Raw genomic sequence first — 16,787 nt, 5'->3', positions numbered from 1 at the left:
AATTATGAAATTAATGAATAAAAAATTAATAAAAAAAAAAATATATCATATTTAAGTGCTTGTGCAGAGCTCACTATAAAATATTTAATAATTGATTAAAACAACTACCATTTCCAATTACCAACTCAGTTAATCCATAATTTATTCCAGTGTAATTGAGATCAATGAGTAGAATAAAATTATAATTGCTTCATCAATTATAAAAAGGTATTTTTTTACAAACGATCATTTTTATTTCGTCTGTTTGTTTAAAACATAAATCATATTTATAGTTTAAATTGTGTTACAACTTCGTGCATTACCTTCAAGTAATCTTCTACTAAAGGAAATTAAAGGCAACAATTCACAACTGTTAATAAACACACTTAAAATAATATAACAAGAACTCTTTAACATATTTATCTTGTATTTTTTTTTGTATTGAATATTAAGCATAAAACAAGTCTTCACAAATACAACGCTCAAAAACTTAAAATGAAATTAAAAAAATAAAACGAGTAAAATTGTAGAAATAATGTCAGGGACAAAAAAAAATATAAAAGCTGAACAAATGTGATTATATATTCAAACGGTTCAGTGTATTTACTCCCCACAACCTAGAATTGTTGAATTTCAATAAATTGCCTTTAAAAGCCACGCTTTTCTACAGCAATCATGTTGTTTAACTCTTTGTCATCTTTAGAAGATCCTGCACATCCCTTGCTTGGTCCAAACTTTTGGGGCCTCCGAAAGTTAGGGATGTGTCTATCCGATAGGAAAAGTGTTCGAGCAATTTATTCCATTGTTTTATGGTTATCCATTATGTTTGTTATAACTGAATACATTGAGCTCTATTGCATCAGATCAAACTTGACGGCAGCTCTTAAAAATTTATCTAACACCACCCTTACCCACGTCACTGTTATCAAAGTTATTACCTTTATAATATGGCAGAAAGATTGGATGAGCGTTATGAATCATGTATCGACTTTAGAATTATGTCAACTGAATGAAAAAAATGAAGACACTATAAATATTATTCGAAAATATACGAAGTATTCGAGAAACCTGTCGTATTGTTATTGGGCCTTAGTTCTTATTTCAGTGTTAATATTCGGTTTTGGGCCGCTGGCACATTATTTCTTCTTGGTATATATGAATGAATGGGATACTCCATTCCCGGAAATTGTTAGTTCCTGGGTCCCTTTTGATAAAACCAGTGATCCTGGACGCTGGGTCCTAACTGTCACACAAATTATGATGGCCTTCTATAACGGAGCCACTCTTGGGATATATGATTCTAATGTATTTGTATTGATGACATTTTTTTCTGCACAATTTGAAATTTTGCGGTTAAATTGCGAAAGAATTTTCGACAGCGGCCACGAGGGAATTACTTATAGTGAAACTGTTCAGAGAATACAAAAATGTCACTATCACCATGTCTATCTAGTAAAGTAGTGTATAATCTCAATTTTAATAAGAGAAAAATCCCACCAACCAAAAAAGGCTGCTTATTTATATTTTAACATGACCTTTTTCAGGAATTTTAAAGTTTTGAACTCTGTTATATCGCCTGTGATGTTCTTTTATGTGATAATTTGCTCCATCATGATGTGCTCCAGCTTGGTGCAATTAACTGGGGTAAATAATTGAATTATCTAAGTTCAGTGTTATAGTTTCGTTATAATTTATATAGCTATTAAAACATATGGATATATTTCGAATATATCCATTTATAATATATATTATAATGTTTGAAATTGACCGCTAAGATCTTCTTTAGGAAGGTTTTAAAAAAATATGTATTATTGGTTTTTATAAGTTATTAATATGATATATATCATTTTCACCTCTACTGTTGATGATCTGAATAGTAAGATTACTATTTTAAACTTTATCCTTTCGAAGAGCGTTCCGATAATAGATTTATTCAAGAAGTTATTAAACACTCCACAACAATTCCAAGCTCTCTGTATTACTATTTTTTTCTTATATTAAATTTTAACGTTTCCTAGTGTCTGATTTGCATCTTTCAAAGCCTTCTTTAGATATTTATAGGAACTGTATCGCGGACATAAGTTGTTGCTAATACACATTATGTTTTGCAGTCAATGCAGATATTGATTAAATTTTTTAACAATTTTTTTTAAAGGAAGGTGCGACAACTATAGATAAAATTTGGATATCAGAGTATCTTATAGCACAGGTTTTTCAACTATTTTTGTACTGTTGGCACAGTCATAACGTTTTGGTTACGGTACGTAACTTTATAAATAAAAACGCATTATATTTGTAAAAAGTCTGAATATGATAATGGGTATAATTTTTTTATAAAACCAAGTCTCAATAAAGCAGAGTCCTTTTGTTAAATAGTTGCTAATAACATATCAATAGTCACTTAAGTATTCACTGGACATATAAATATTATATACCAAATACATTCCGATTAATCACACAGTGTTTTTAGAGTGTTAAGGTGGATAACGCCGTATATTCAAGTGGTTGGTGGTCACAAGACCTGAGTATGCGCCGTAATGTTTTACTACTTGGTGGACAGTTAAATAAAAGTATCGTATTCACCGCTGGGCCATTTGCTAATCTCAGTATTGTAACATTCGTTGCTGTAAGTAATACAATTTTTTTCTTAATTATAAAGTAAAATTTTAATTAATTACTCCGAAGAGACCGATATAATTATAATAATTTGAATCAATTTATACACTTTATTTAAAAACGTAGTTCTTATTAAATTTGTTTGATTTTACAGATTATAAAAGCTGCCTACAGTTATTATACACTTTTAAACAGTTTAGATTAATTGACAATGGAAAGCAAAATGTTGAATAAGAAATATTTATATGTATGGTTGTACAACATTTTGTCAATTAAATTACATTCGTAATTGAGAGGCCCACAAAAAACTAACAATATAGAAGTGTTTTGAAGAAACAATATGAAAATCATATCCTTTATTTTTGTAAAGCAATTATTGAATAGATACTAAAGAACAAGTAACACAAAATTTATACTTCCTGATTTATTCATCTTATAGCAAAATTTTAAATCCCTTAAACTTTTTGAGAGACGTCGAAAAAGAAACAATTTTGTGGTACCTTTTATCAAATCAGAAGATAATGAGTGATCTTAATGTATAAACACGTACTTGTGAAATTTGGTATGATGCTGTAAACAAGGAAGGTGTTTTGATATTAAAGAATTAAATTTACGAAAAATAAAAATTTTGCTTGTATGAAAACAAACATTTGGTCATAATACATATATTATGGACTATTTAATATTCCACATTAAGAATATATAATAATTTCATTAAGAAAATTTTTGCTTTAATTTTACTATAAAGCTAAAATTTGATATCATCCTATTTTATTGAACCTGTTTGAATAATGTTTAATAAGATAGAAGAAATTATTTATTATCATCTCAACGTGATGACGTATTGATAATAAACAAAAAAATATTTAAAAAAAACTAAATATTATTTCAAACTCACGATATTTCTACAACCGTTTTATATGGAGGCAAAACTCGAATACATTTCTTATTTTATGACCACTCCGCTTAAAATCACTAAGACTAAACTCTATCAATTTTTTTTGCTCGTTTATTTAAATATTTACAAACAAGCTCATTAATTTTAATAAGCATTTTAGTTATTCCGGTTCAAAAATTTTAGATTGTTTTAGATTTTTATTAGAACTCATAAATTAATTATTTTAATTTACAAAAATCACTTGTTTTACCGTTATTATTTTTTTTGTAACAAGATACATAAATAACAATAAATGCATAATGATATCAAACATTTTTGTCTGTGTTCTTTTAAATAAAACTAATATTTTTCGGATGTACTATCGTCTTTTTTACTATATGAAACTACATACTCCCGACGCGACGTTTCGGTTACTTTGCAGCAACCGTGATCGCCGAGATCTCTGATGAGATGAAAAATGAAAAGGCATTTTTCATTTATCACCGATAGTACTTCCAAAAATATAATTGCATTTATTAGTCTAGTAATAAATGCAATTATATTTTCACACAAGTAAAAATTCAAATATATATTTCGGTCGACTACTTTTTGAGATTGCATATATTTTTTTTACATTTCATTTATCATTCTTTTTCTTTTTCTTTAAGAGTACTTCAGAGATATCATTTTTATATATAAATGAATGCTTAAAAATTGACAAACATTTTTAGAAACTATTGACACCCGACTTACTTCTTTAGAAAGAATTGTAAAAATATATTGAACAGTAGATATATACACCATAATAAATAACAACATTAAACAAGGCGGAATCAAATAATGTACGCAAATTAATTACCATATGTCGTATTTAATTCAGTCAGTTTAATTATTTAATAAAAATTATAATGTCATCAAAATTAAGATATGTAAGTAATTCAACGGGTTTTTTTCTTAATCAAAAATAATCTTTTCGAAATTACTCTAATTAATTAACCATACTTGGAAATTAATTGGACTGAAAAATAAATTTCAGTATAATTTAAATTAAAAATTATTTTTTTTAGATTGAGCCGAGGTCTAAATTTATAAAATTAAATATATGTATCTAAATATCTCTCCTATTTTGTTAGAAAATCAATGTACATGACGTCTATAGATAATAATTTGAAAGTTACCTTCCATAATCTATTAAGAACATTTTAAAATATTTGTGGACATGAAAAAAAACGAATGTTTAAATAAATTTTCATTTTATCGATTAAAATAAAAATAAAATGGATATTAACAATAATTAATTATTATTATTATAACCTCGTAATTTTATTCAATATTATATCAAACTCAACTCCAAATGTATTTTTCTCAGTAATTTAATCAAATCATGGATGTTACTACAACCTTTGAATTATAAGTCAAATGAAATAAATTTATGTCAGAGCAAAAATGACACGTACACATTACGCCACCTGGTCGCTTCGAAAGCAACATAGCTTATTTCTTTAGCTTTTAGGCTCAACTATCGAAAGTATACGTAGAGAGTTCTGAGCCATAATTGTCAATATGAACGAGGTAAGCTTTTTTTAGCTGTATAGTATTTCACACTCGACAACCATTTCGTATCTTTTACCAGATGGGAAAAACTTAGCGACAAGGCGAAATCCGTCGCTCACCCTGCTTGCTTGGACATATTATATGGAAATAGCCACTCTTGATGGTGGGCATTAAAGTCTCCCATAAAGACCAGCTGCACGGAAAGTCATTAAAGTTAAACTCCGTCAGCAATTCTCTGCGATTTTCAAGAAAACGAGTCGTCTCCTGGTTACCGCTGTGTGATCGGTGAGCGCCGGCATAAACTAGTCTGTCTACACCATTGTCCACTTTATTTATAAAAACTTTATTATTTTATTATGAAACATAAAACGGATGCTTATTTCTATAATATCTAATAAATAATTGCTCCACACAATCGCATCTGAGCTCCGCAGTTCAATCAACGTCACTACTAAGTTGTAGGGTAATCTTACATGCCTTAATAATGTCAAAGAGCGTCTTGTTTGTCATACGCGTAACATAGTGTATGAACTGGAAGATTAATGAACTTGTTTAATGTAATAATTTCAAAAAAAAATAAGAGGTCTCTCAATAACTAAACATTGACTGCTGCTAAGGATGGAGGCCTCAGATTTGAGATGCTCTGACTTAAAAAAAAGATCGCTGTAAAAAACAATTTCCACCTACTTCTTACTTTTTTTATTTATTATATATATTTATTAAAGAAGTCCTTATTTTTTTTTACTACAATATTGATAGCTCAAGTACACACACATATATATATATATACATTTTTTTTTAATGAAGGTAGATAGTGGTTTGTAATTAGTTTTCCATGAATTAGTATGGAAAATATAAAAATTATTTTGGAATCAAAATATTAATTACTTATATCGTTTTGGCAAAACTGATTGGGTGCGAATTATTCTGGTGCTTAAACATCAAGTGTTATTTAATTTTTGGGAAAAAATCTGACAAAATCATTATCCTAATTTTGAAAGTTGAACATTTATAATACTAAGACTTTTATAACACATAAACATTGGTAATATAGTTATGTAATATAGTTTTTTAAAAGTTTCTTACATTGAATTTACCCTGAAGTTAAATTGTCAGAGTAACGAAGGAATTGCAATCTTCTAAAGAGGATCTAAATCACAATAGAAAGTAAATTATTTTCAAAATAAACGATAAAAGAAAGTGGAAAGTTTGAAAAAGATGTGATGCGAGAGCAATTTGCTGGGAAATTAACAGCAAACGTTCGTTTCCACGAAAAATTCACCGAATCAAAAAATTTACAACATTATTATTTTAACTAATCGCTTCTTCTATAGATAATATATTAATTGTAAAATGTGATTAAATAAAAGAATATATGTATAGACTTTTTATACAGAAATATTTTATGCTGTAGAAGTAAAATGCCTTCGTTATTTTTCTCATTTCTTTCTCTAAACGGCATTAATAAAATCAAAGCAAATTTGCTATGAATGAAGCGTCGTAAAAGCAGTAAAAATATTATGAGTATAATATAAATAGTAATAAAATAAAATTAACATATATAGGTGCACTTTACAGAGAGTTAGAGGTTTCAGGAAGACAACGATGATTTTTAGATTTTTATGTAATTAAGTTATAACCTCTACTTTAACTTACTTTACAGTTACGATGTTCGGATAGCCACAATTTTTTGTTCCAATAAATGGTATCTGAAATCTTTTGATTTCCACAACCAGTTTATTATACAGCCTCAGCAATGTGACACATTATTATGATAGGTTCGTGAAAAATTGTTGTCGTGGCAATGCGTTTTTTTAATTTATATCTATATCCAATGTCTATTATATATCTCTATAATTTAGAATAACCAATAATAGTCTTTTTTTAAAAAAATATAATATCTAGTTTGAAATTAGTTGTACAGGAATTAATTGGCTACAGATGACGAATAATAAGACTTACTGACGAATTTGTAACTCTTACAATTAACATAGTCACAATTCCTTACAAAATATTTAAAAAAAACTTTAATTTAATAGCTTGACTGACTCCATTTAGGAATTTAAAGTTTCAGTAGCATTTTTCATTTCTTATTGTATATGCAATCCAAATATGCAAAATATTGTTGACGAGACGAAAACTTCTCAGCATTCCCTGGATTCACCGTGCGGATACCGGGTCCATCGTCTTGCAGGGATCTTCAATAGTGCTTCAATAGTGTAAGGGACTTGCAACCCAGGTCTAAAACGTACGTCTCTTTCTACCTAAAAGAATTTGAAACGAACCTACTAGAGCATTACTTAATATATCTTTCTGAATCTAAACATTATTGAATAAAAACAAATTTAATACTTTTATAAAGTAACTTATTACTTGTCTTTACAAGTAATAAGTTACTTTTCAACTATGTATATATAAATAATCATATGTTCTACTATAACACATGATACATCTATAGATAGTCATTAATTTAATCAAAACAATTTAATTTACTTTACAACGTAATAATGTTATTAAAATTTAGAAATAATTTTCTTGTCGATTAAGACATTACCTGTTTAACGAGCTGTCTAAAATCGCTTTCACTAATGAATTTTGATTTATTGAATTACTGATTGAATTTTATATTGAAAAGTTATGTAAAAAATTATGTCCATTTATAAGGAATAGATGCTAAGTGTACGAAGTCAAATTTGTATTTAAGAGTTTTATTTCTTAAAAATTATCAGCTCAGCAGTTTTTTGAAAGTAATACGTTAACATTTAGATTTGACTTACAAAATTATTTTATTTGTTATAATTGAAAAATTAAAAAAAAACAGATTCTTTTTTAGAATTATAATACAACAATACGAAGCACATGATCGATTTCTCGTTTGAGTCAAAATTACTTACCATATTTACATCACGGTACAACGGCTATTGAAAAACAGCTAAGCAGTCAAAAACTTCCGCACACACTGCAATTCTGGACATTTTAATTTTATCGGGGAATTAAACCTTCTAAAATTTTTAAAAAATTTATACGTAAAAAATGCTTGCTATTTCAATGACATCATTGACCACATGTATGGATCTTTTAGATTCTTGGCCCATCTTATTTACAGAAAGGTTTATTGATAATAATGTTTATTGATAATAAAATAATATAATATGATATTAAAAGAAGTACATATAATATTTCTATTATTATGTTTAATATTTTTCATTGCGTTCTATTAAAAGATAACTGTTTTAAACAATAGAAAAAATTTCAGTTGTCACTTTGAATAGTCGTTATACATTTTCTTATATGAAAACTTTGTTATAATCAGTTGAAAAGTTTAAGCTCTGAAATGTAAGAAAGACTTATAAATTTTCAATAAACTAAATAACTAAACTAAAATATGGAGCCATATACCGACGAATTTACTTATTAGTGTAAACTGTGCCATTCCCTTTTACGGAAATATTTTTTAGTCCAGTCATTTGGTAGATTTACCTGAAAAGTTTTCCGGGAGTTTTGAAAATTGGTTAATTTATAAATTTCGGTATGCTCTTTTCGAATTTCAACTTTGCCACCTCGTTCCCCCGCCTCTTGCGCCTTTTTCATAAAATCAATAATTTTTGGCGTACGAGCGCAACAAAGTACATTTCAATAGACGTTTTAAAAAAAAAACTCATTTCCACAACACCTGGAGGTAGAGTAGGCGGCGCGTTTTTTTTATTGTGGTTTCCCCTGTAGGCCTAATCCACTTGTGATAAATTTTATTTCGAAATTTAGCGCAATCTCCTTCTCTTTGTTGTTCCTGATGGACCAGGTGTAAAGACTTCGTCCTGAGCATCGATCGAAACATTTAGGACCGAGATTTCGTCCGCATCATCTGCTATGTGACTATCAGATTCATGACAAGTCTCTTCATTTTCAATTTCATCCAAAGCTTTTTCAAAAAAAGTCGGCGTTTCTTACTCTTCATCAGAATTATATGACGGAATTGGCGAATTATTACAACTACCACTACAATTTGCGCATATAATGGAGCATTTTAATCCAGCTTTTCTGCATCCACAGGCTTTCTGACATCCTTTTTTACACTTGCAGGAAATAAGTTTCAATAACGATTCTGGAGCGAGGGTTTGGAGCATCGTAACAGGAATTAGTCCATGTTTGTTTCTATTCCATCGCCATTCTTCTGCATTTTTTTCATTCCCGCACCACTGTTGAACCTGGTGATAGGCTCGGAATGAATGTTGTAGTGCTGCTGCTTCTATTGGTGGTAGTGATGCAATATTAAATTTACTTTTATATGCTGATTTTGTGAAGCATACATATCTCTATTCATTTAAAGATATTTTTTTTTACTTTTCACGTCATTGTAAAAATATAGTTGAGGGAGGAAACGTTCTCCTGCTTTAGCAGTGATCTCTGGATCAACGTTCGGATTTTTAAATACGAGTACCTTAATGACCTCGTTCAAATCAGTATTTTTTCGGAGGACGTTAATAAATTTCATCTTTCCTTGATTAAGAGTGCACATGTGGTATCACAGCCACTGAAGGCATGCAAAAATAAAATATGATCTGCAGCTGTTTTAATAGATAAAACTTATACTTTCAGTGGAATATATTTGTTTCGTGGCATCACTTCCTCTACGCAATGATGCAGCGATTAACTTCTCATTATTGTATCGTTTTCGACACACATCATGAACCACTATCGATTAGAGTCCCGCCAAAAGTTTAACTTTATTATCATTTCTTTTAACACTTGACTTACGAAAAGTCTAATCCTTTTTTTTTTCACTTCAATTGTTTCATTTTCTAAGAGTGAATTGTCACAAATAAAACAATTTTCTGTATTAGAAGCCATGGCTCTAGGAACACTGTACGACGATAAACGTATACTCATGACTCAGCCTAAACTAAATATTTTTCGTAATATGGATTCTACCGACAGATGTTTCGTTGAAGGTCGAGAGTATGGAGATTATATACACTGTGTATATGTCTGTGTGCAGGTACTGTGTGTATAGTCTCCATAGTCGAGAGAAAGGGACCCAATACAAGAGATAAAGGGACCCAATACAAAGGCGACATATTACCCTTATACCTGCTTCTTCAAAACCGGCGATAGTAGTAGAATATTTTAAAAAATACACGAAATACACGTGGTGGTGCAGCTGAATAGGTGGCGCTCGTACGCCAAAAACTATTGATTTTATGAAAAAAAATATTAGCACATAAATTGTAGGAAATTTTTTCTTGTTTAATTTTGTATGAAAATATTTTTTTCGTAAAATGCGCCGGAAAGGAGATATTCCCAAAAAAACGGTTTTAGTCGCCATTTCTTTAATATGGTGACGCGAGCGGCGGGGGTACGAGGTGGCAAAGTTGAAATTCAAAAAGAGCATGCCAAAATCTATAAATTGACCAAATTTCAAAACTCCCGGAAAACTTTCCAGGTAACCCCCTTTTTTTCACCAAAAGACTGGACTAATAGTTTGCATATTACAACATTCTGTTGAATTCATGTTCCACTATTGCTCTTAAATTAAATTAATTACTTTGCCGTTGTCTTAATAGGCCAATTCATTAATTTCTTTGACATTTGAAATGTTTTCTCAATATTTATTTTTAAAATAAAAGCAGATATAATACATCGTTTTTATTCAAATATTTTCAAAATCTACACCATTTATAACACAGTATCAAACAGAAGTATGATTTATGCCATATATCAGAATATATTACTAAACTGAATCAACCCGATATTTTTCAAACTAAAGAAGTCTTTAAAAATAGCTTCCCTACAATTTTTTCACTGATATTGTTTGGAAAAGTTGTAAATTTGTTATAAACGATTAGTTCGAACATATTTTATTTATAAGCACTTTAATTTCGTTTGTTTTAAATCTCTATATTTTTAAACTAAATTTTCATTTTTTATCTATAAGTCTTGAAAAAGATTCAATGAATAAAATTCATACAAGACCTGCATTATATGTAATATTTATTTTAAAAAATAGGATTTATTTTACAAACGAAAATACGAATATCCGTTTTGTCATTGAAATGTTTATTGCTTTTTCATATCAATTTCAAGTCACGTGCAGGGAGAAGTCCCTTTTAGTTTTGGGGTTGAAGATAGGCAACACAAATCTATTACGGATTGTATGGAATGATAACAATATTCTATTTATATTTCAACATAATTATGACATTGTAATCACCTTCTAGCCGACATTAAACTAAAAAGGTCTATAGTTTTCTTCTACTGAAAAGGAAAAAATATTTTTCTCTGTCCTCATATAATATATGTTTATATTACAACTTTTTTTTATTTCTTAAGGAGCCGCAATCTTTATTCGAGAAACATACTTACTAATTTGTAAGACAGTACTTTGGTTACTAATATTTTAAAAGTGAACAGATACATATATTTTTCTAATACTGTTATTTGTCTGTGATGGTCATATATATATATATATATATATATATATATATATATATATATATATATGTGTGTGTATGTCACAGATATAGTTAAATAAATCATAACTTTATACTATTCTTTTAAATGAAACTAATATTTTTCGGATATACTACGCGTGCTTTATTTTTGTGATGTGATTATGTAATGATTATGTGATTCACATCTCGTCTGCCCGTGATCACGGTTGCTGAAAAGTAACCGAACGCGCTGCCCAAAAGAATGTAGTATTTACTTGTAGTAAAGGATCGGCTTTTAAATCGAAGAGCGGCAGACGGAAACCGGCGTCTGCCTGTAAATACATGGGACTCATTCGGACGAAAGTAGTTTTGGTGGGCCAAAATCAAGAAGTGCACAATTCTCTAGAACCTCTAATACAGATGAGGGAAACCCTGTGAGTGTATATGTGACAGCATTTGATTTCCGGGGTTTTCGACGTGATAGATACAATCTCTAAGAAATGAAAAACCTTTTCTTTGTTTTCTTAATCTTTTGCTAATTCTTTAATTGATTTCAAACTGATTATCACATATAATTAATTGATTCTCTATAATTTTCTCTCCTTTCTCACTCGGTGTTTCAAATATTTTAGTTATAATTATCAACCAGCTACCACAAAATTAATAACTATAAATTTATTCATATAACTAAAGATGATGTGACTATTTGTAGTTCCAAAATAGGTGGGTGACGCAAATTATTTGTAGCTTAGCTTGTAAACTAGCTTGACTGACTTGTAACAACTGTGACAAATATAAAGAAGATCATCATTAAATTATTGGAACAAAGATTATATTAGCGACATAAAAGTTTAAAATAGTTTTCAAATAATGTGGAGCAAACCTTTGGGTAAAAGATAGTAAATATTAAGGAAACAGATGATAAAAGAAAACTATTGTAAACTAAAGTATGCAAACAATTGCTTTTGATACTTGTGTGTCACATAATATATTAGATGAAAATATGGTTATTACATTCAAATAATATTAGCATATAAATGGATTTCACTATACATTTAAATTTAGTCACATAATCATTTTATTTATTAGATTTCGGTAAATTATGTTCAGTAATGTTTCAGTTATGTGTATCATTTAATTAATTCTATGTTATGTAATTGTCTCAATAACTTATTTATAGAATTAATGATATTATAGAATAGAACGTAATAAGAATGTGTAAAAAAAACCGAGGCTTTAGTAGTTTTATGACAAAAAAAGGTAATTAAGGTAATGTTGCACTACTAACATATAATTACTATATACGATTAATAATAATTTGTTGAAATTTTGAAACCAGTTTAAATAAAACTCTTTTTTGCGGAGTTAATTCACATATTATATTTTTCCACTTCTTTCATTTTCTTTTCTAACAACCGTCGTAACTGAAAGAAGAGATAATAGTATGTCACATTTTTACTGTTAATATTGATTCAATTCACTGTGAGAAGCAAATAATTCTTTGCTTTTCTTGATATATTAATCGAAAGTAATCCTGATAATACTTTGGGACGTATTTTCTAAAGAATACCCATACATACAGATAGGTATCTCAATAAAAAATCATTCTGGCCTTGCGAATTAGGTGCCATTGGTAGATCTTTGTATCAAGGGATCTCATTACCTTTCGACACTGAAAATCAAGATACTAAACAACAGCATGTAAGCTATGCTCTCCGCCAAAATGTGCGTGATAGAATTTGTCATTGAAAAAATATTTTAAAGCCACAAAATTAGTCAAATCTTACCACCAATTAATAATATATCCCTTAGCAAATGTGACTCTGGCTTATCATATATTATATAAACATAAAGTTATAAGTAAATATTTCAAGGTTTAAAGAAGACATCTCAGACGTTAAAATTGACCTCCTTCGGAGTCAGTAAAGTGTAAATATGTAATGAACAAGTCCGAACATTACATCCAATTTGTCAAACTATAGATCTTCGCTATTGAAGAAAAATATACATTTAGAGTAATCCGTGACGTTATTTCAGTTTAAAAACATCCTAATTTGATGAACGAAGACAATAGTCAATTATTTCACACCTGAAAATTTCTCATTAAAAGTATAAAGTTCCAAGTCCCTGACCACAGTATAAACTTCAAGTTAAAGTTACCGCCTTTTGCATGCACTATGCAGAAATCTCTTTGCTACTGTTGACGATAGAGGTTTTAAAACAAAACTAACTTTAAAACACTTTCTCAACTTTATTTAAAGTACGCTTAATACATATTTAAACATAATTATTAGTCTAGTTTCGAAATAGATTTTATAATGCTATTGCAAGGAATATTTTATTTATTATAGTTGGGACTAAATGTTCACTAAAATGATTCAGTCTTTCATGAAAGCACAAAGCCTTCATGCCATTATATTGCGGAGCACTCTAATGTATTGAAATTAAATCAGTCGAACCCAAAGTAGGAAAGTGAAGGGAATATTTCAAAATCTCTTCCTTCTCGGTTTTCTCAATAAAGAATAAGACGCTAAGTTTAAAAATGAGCTATAAATCATTCTTAAATGTTGTATTTTGTTAGTGAAGATATCATTGAAAGCACATACTTTCGGACATATTTTCATAAAAGTGTATACATTGAATGTTTTAAATAAACTACGTATTCTTATGAAACGCTCAATATTATATTGCTTAGAACTTTATTTTAAAGTCAAAGTTTCATTAATCGAGTGAAAGAAATCAAAGCCTGTTCTTTTTGACCCCTTTAGTTTCTGTCTTTATAACTAAATACCAAAATAATCCGGTTTACATAGTTTGTATTCTTTATTCTAATAGGCATTTTTAATCACAATTGCATTATTAAATTATATGTACATGCCCTTATTCTCAGTTAACAGGAAAACATAAGGAAAAGGATTCTAGTTTTAGTGATCCATATATCAACTTAACAGTTATAATTTTCTGACGTATTAATAGGAAGTTGACAATATTATCCTCAGAAATATATACTAGGCGAATTTATATATATATTATGAATTTTCTTTACACAAATTATTATCTTGTATATCTCGTAGGTTCTGATAACATATTTGTATGTATAAACCATTTGTTAACGACTGGGTCACCTCTGAAATACAAAAACAAACTTATACTATTGTTGGTATTTAGGGGTATGATACTGTTTAAATTATAAAGAGAAAATAATATCTTGCAATATTTATAAAATACTTCACAAAACAAATATATTAATATATAAAAGTTTTGATTACATAATACGAGCGGGTTGTTGTAAAACCAAAATTTTATTCCGCAGTTATAGATAATATGAATGTTAATTAAAATTTCACTTTCTTTACAAATAAATATTGATGAAATGAAAAAGGTAAATTTTAGTAAATGAAATATAAATGATCTCATACAAATACATATAAAGATAAACTATAATCTCATCATCAGCCTATCAGAGCCCACTGCTGAGCAAAGGCCCCTTCTCACATAGAGAAGGTAAGAGCATTAATCACCACGCTTTCTCAAGGCGGGTTGGAGATTTCAATCTGATAATTTGAAATTATAAGATGAGGTTTCCTCACGATGTTTTCCTTCACCCTCTGTCAGTGGTGTCTTAATACTCTTAGAAACTAAATATGACTCAGAAAAGATCACGTTGGTACTTGCCAGGTTTCGAACCCACGCCCTCATGTATGAGGGGCGGGCCTTTATCCTCCAGGCCACCACGACGTTAAAGTTCAATCCATGTATTAATATTGCTTAGACAATTTTCGAAGAACTAAGTAATTTAGTTCAAACTAATATTGATTTATTATATGTTTATTTTTATTATATACATTGAGTTTTATTGCAAATTATAAAAGGTGGCAACCGGAGGTTCCAGGAAAACTACGAAACATACTTATATGTATATTATAATAAAAAATTACACATTAAAACTTATAACCTATTCCTAGGACTACATGATTGCCCCGATGTTAGGATAGCAATCACATTCCATAGCTTGTGTGGTATCAGGAATCTTCTGGTTCACACGGCTGGGTGTTCGTTCCGCGGAGTCAGCGGCGTCACGCGTTATATGATATTTTATCCATACAACGATGTTGCCCCGGCGATGTTCATTTATTTTATAATATGTAGCGCGTTACGTAACATGCAAGTAAATATTTAGAGATATTATCGTTAACGACAGCTATTATTTTTCAGTTATTACAACAGATAATAAAATTTGTTTAATACAATTGTGTTCATAAATTTATTATTATCGAAGAAGCTAAATCAACGTTGATGGCCTTTACACCCGTTGGCAATTTTCCCTTTACATAGAAAAGGTGTTCCAATAACCATTTTCCTGACAGAAAAATCATTAATTATTTTGGAAGAAGAGCCTACTTCACTTGAGAAACGTGAAGACCAACAAACGAGCACATTATATCTCACTGTCAAGAGCTACACTACACATTAGCATTGTCACCCTCATTATTTTACATCATATATAAAATTAATTTATTCAAAATTATGTTATGTATAATGGTATTAAACTAGATGTATGTACGTATGTGTGTATGTATGTTTGTATGTTTTTATGTATGTGTAATTTTAAAGCCTTGTTCTAAAACTTTTTTCCCTTAAAAATATGTTAAACCAAATTATCATTATAAAAAAATTTGTTAACTCATATTTCGAAAAAAAAAAAATATAACTTTGTGTAGATTTATGTTGTTCTGTCCTATGAAGACACCTATAAGCTTATATGCTTAAGTGCCCAAGTACATACATAGGTCCTTCAATGTGTATGGGTAAAGATTATTGTAAAGTATTCTTTAACAACAAAAGAACGGTTTTTGTCATCGAAAATAAACTAAAAGATATATAAATTTAATGCTGCTCGCTATATGTGGACAAATCGCAAGTACAAGTTAGATCAGTATATTAAAAAAAAACAATTTGCTATTTACTGCCTTAAACATTACCTATTAATAGAAAAAACTCACCCAACATTATAGCTCTTCAACTTTTAAAATAGGTATGATTTCATTTATTAAAACGACCTTTCCGAAGTAAAACTCGGATTTTTGTCATTCCTTTTTCATTACATTTATATATATATATATATATATATATATATATATATATAATCAGCCTACTTCAGTCCACTCCTAAGCAAAAGCCTCTTCTCACATGGAGAAGATTAGACCATAAATCACCACGCTCGCTCAAACCGGATTGGTGATTGCAAACTTATAATTTGAAATAATAAATTCAGTTTACCTCACGAAATTTTCTTTCACCGTCTATTAGTGGTATCTAATTACTCTTAGTAG

The 16,787-nt window shown here is 29.1% G+C and overlaps 1 protein-coding gene across 1 annotated transcript; it reads left to right on the top strand.

Moving 5' to 3' along the window:
• Positions 1-682: 682 nt before the first annotated feature.
• LOC116774142 (odorant receptor Or2-like) lies at positions 683-3,144 on the top strand. The gene is made up of 5 exons (XM_061523929.1): positions 683-1,436; positions 1,524-1,623; positions 2,135-2,239; positions 2,450-2,605; positions 2,750-3,144. Exons 1-5 carry the CDS (start codon positions 739-741, stop codon positions 2,798-2,800), a joined length of 1,110 nt encoding a protein of 369 aa, XP_061379913.1. The 5' UTR covers positions 683-738; the 3' UTR covers positions 2,801-3,144.
• The last annotated feature ends 13,643 nt before the right edge of the window (positions 3,145-16,787 follow it).

The sequence above is a fragment of the Danaus plexippus genome, chromosome 20, assembly GCF_018135715.1.
Source record: "Danaus plexippus chromosome 20, MEX_DaPlex, whole genome shotgun sequence".
NCBI classification, from domain to species: domain Eukaryota; kingdom Metazoa; phylum Arthropoda; class Insecta; order Lepidoptera; family Nymphalidae; genus Danaus; species Danaus plexippus.
This window is presented reverse-complemented; position numbering and strand designations above follow the sequence as displayed.

Bases quoted from the DNA above. Each gene is read 5' to 3' on its own strand.
- LOC116774142 (XM_061523929.1), top strand. From the start codon at position 739: ATGTGTCTATCCGATAGGAAAAGTGTTCGAGCAATTTATTCCATTGTT. The intron at 1,624-2,134 runs GTAAATAATTGA...TTTTTTTTAAAG, and splicing joins GCTTGGTGCAATTAACTGGG to GAAGGTGCGACAACTATAGA. The intron at 2,240-2,449 runs GTACGTAACTTT...CAGTGTTTTTAG, and splicing joins GTCATAACGTTTTGGTTACG to AGTGTTAAGGTGGATAACGC.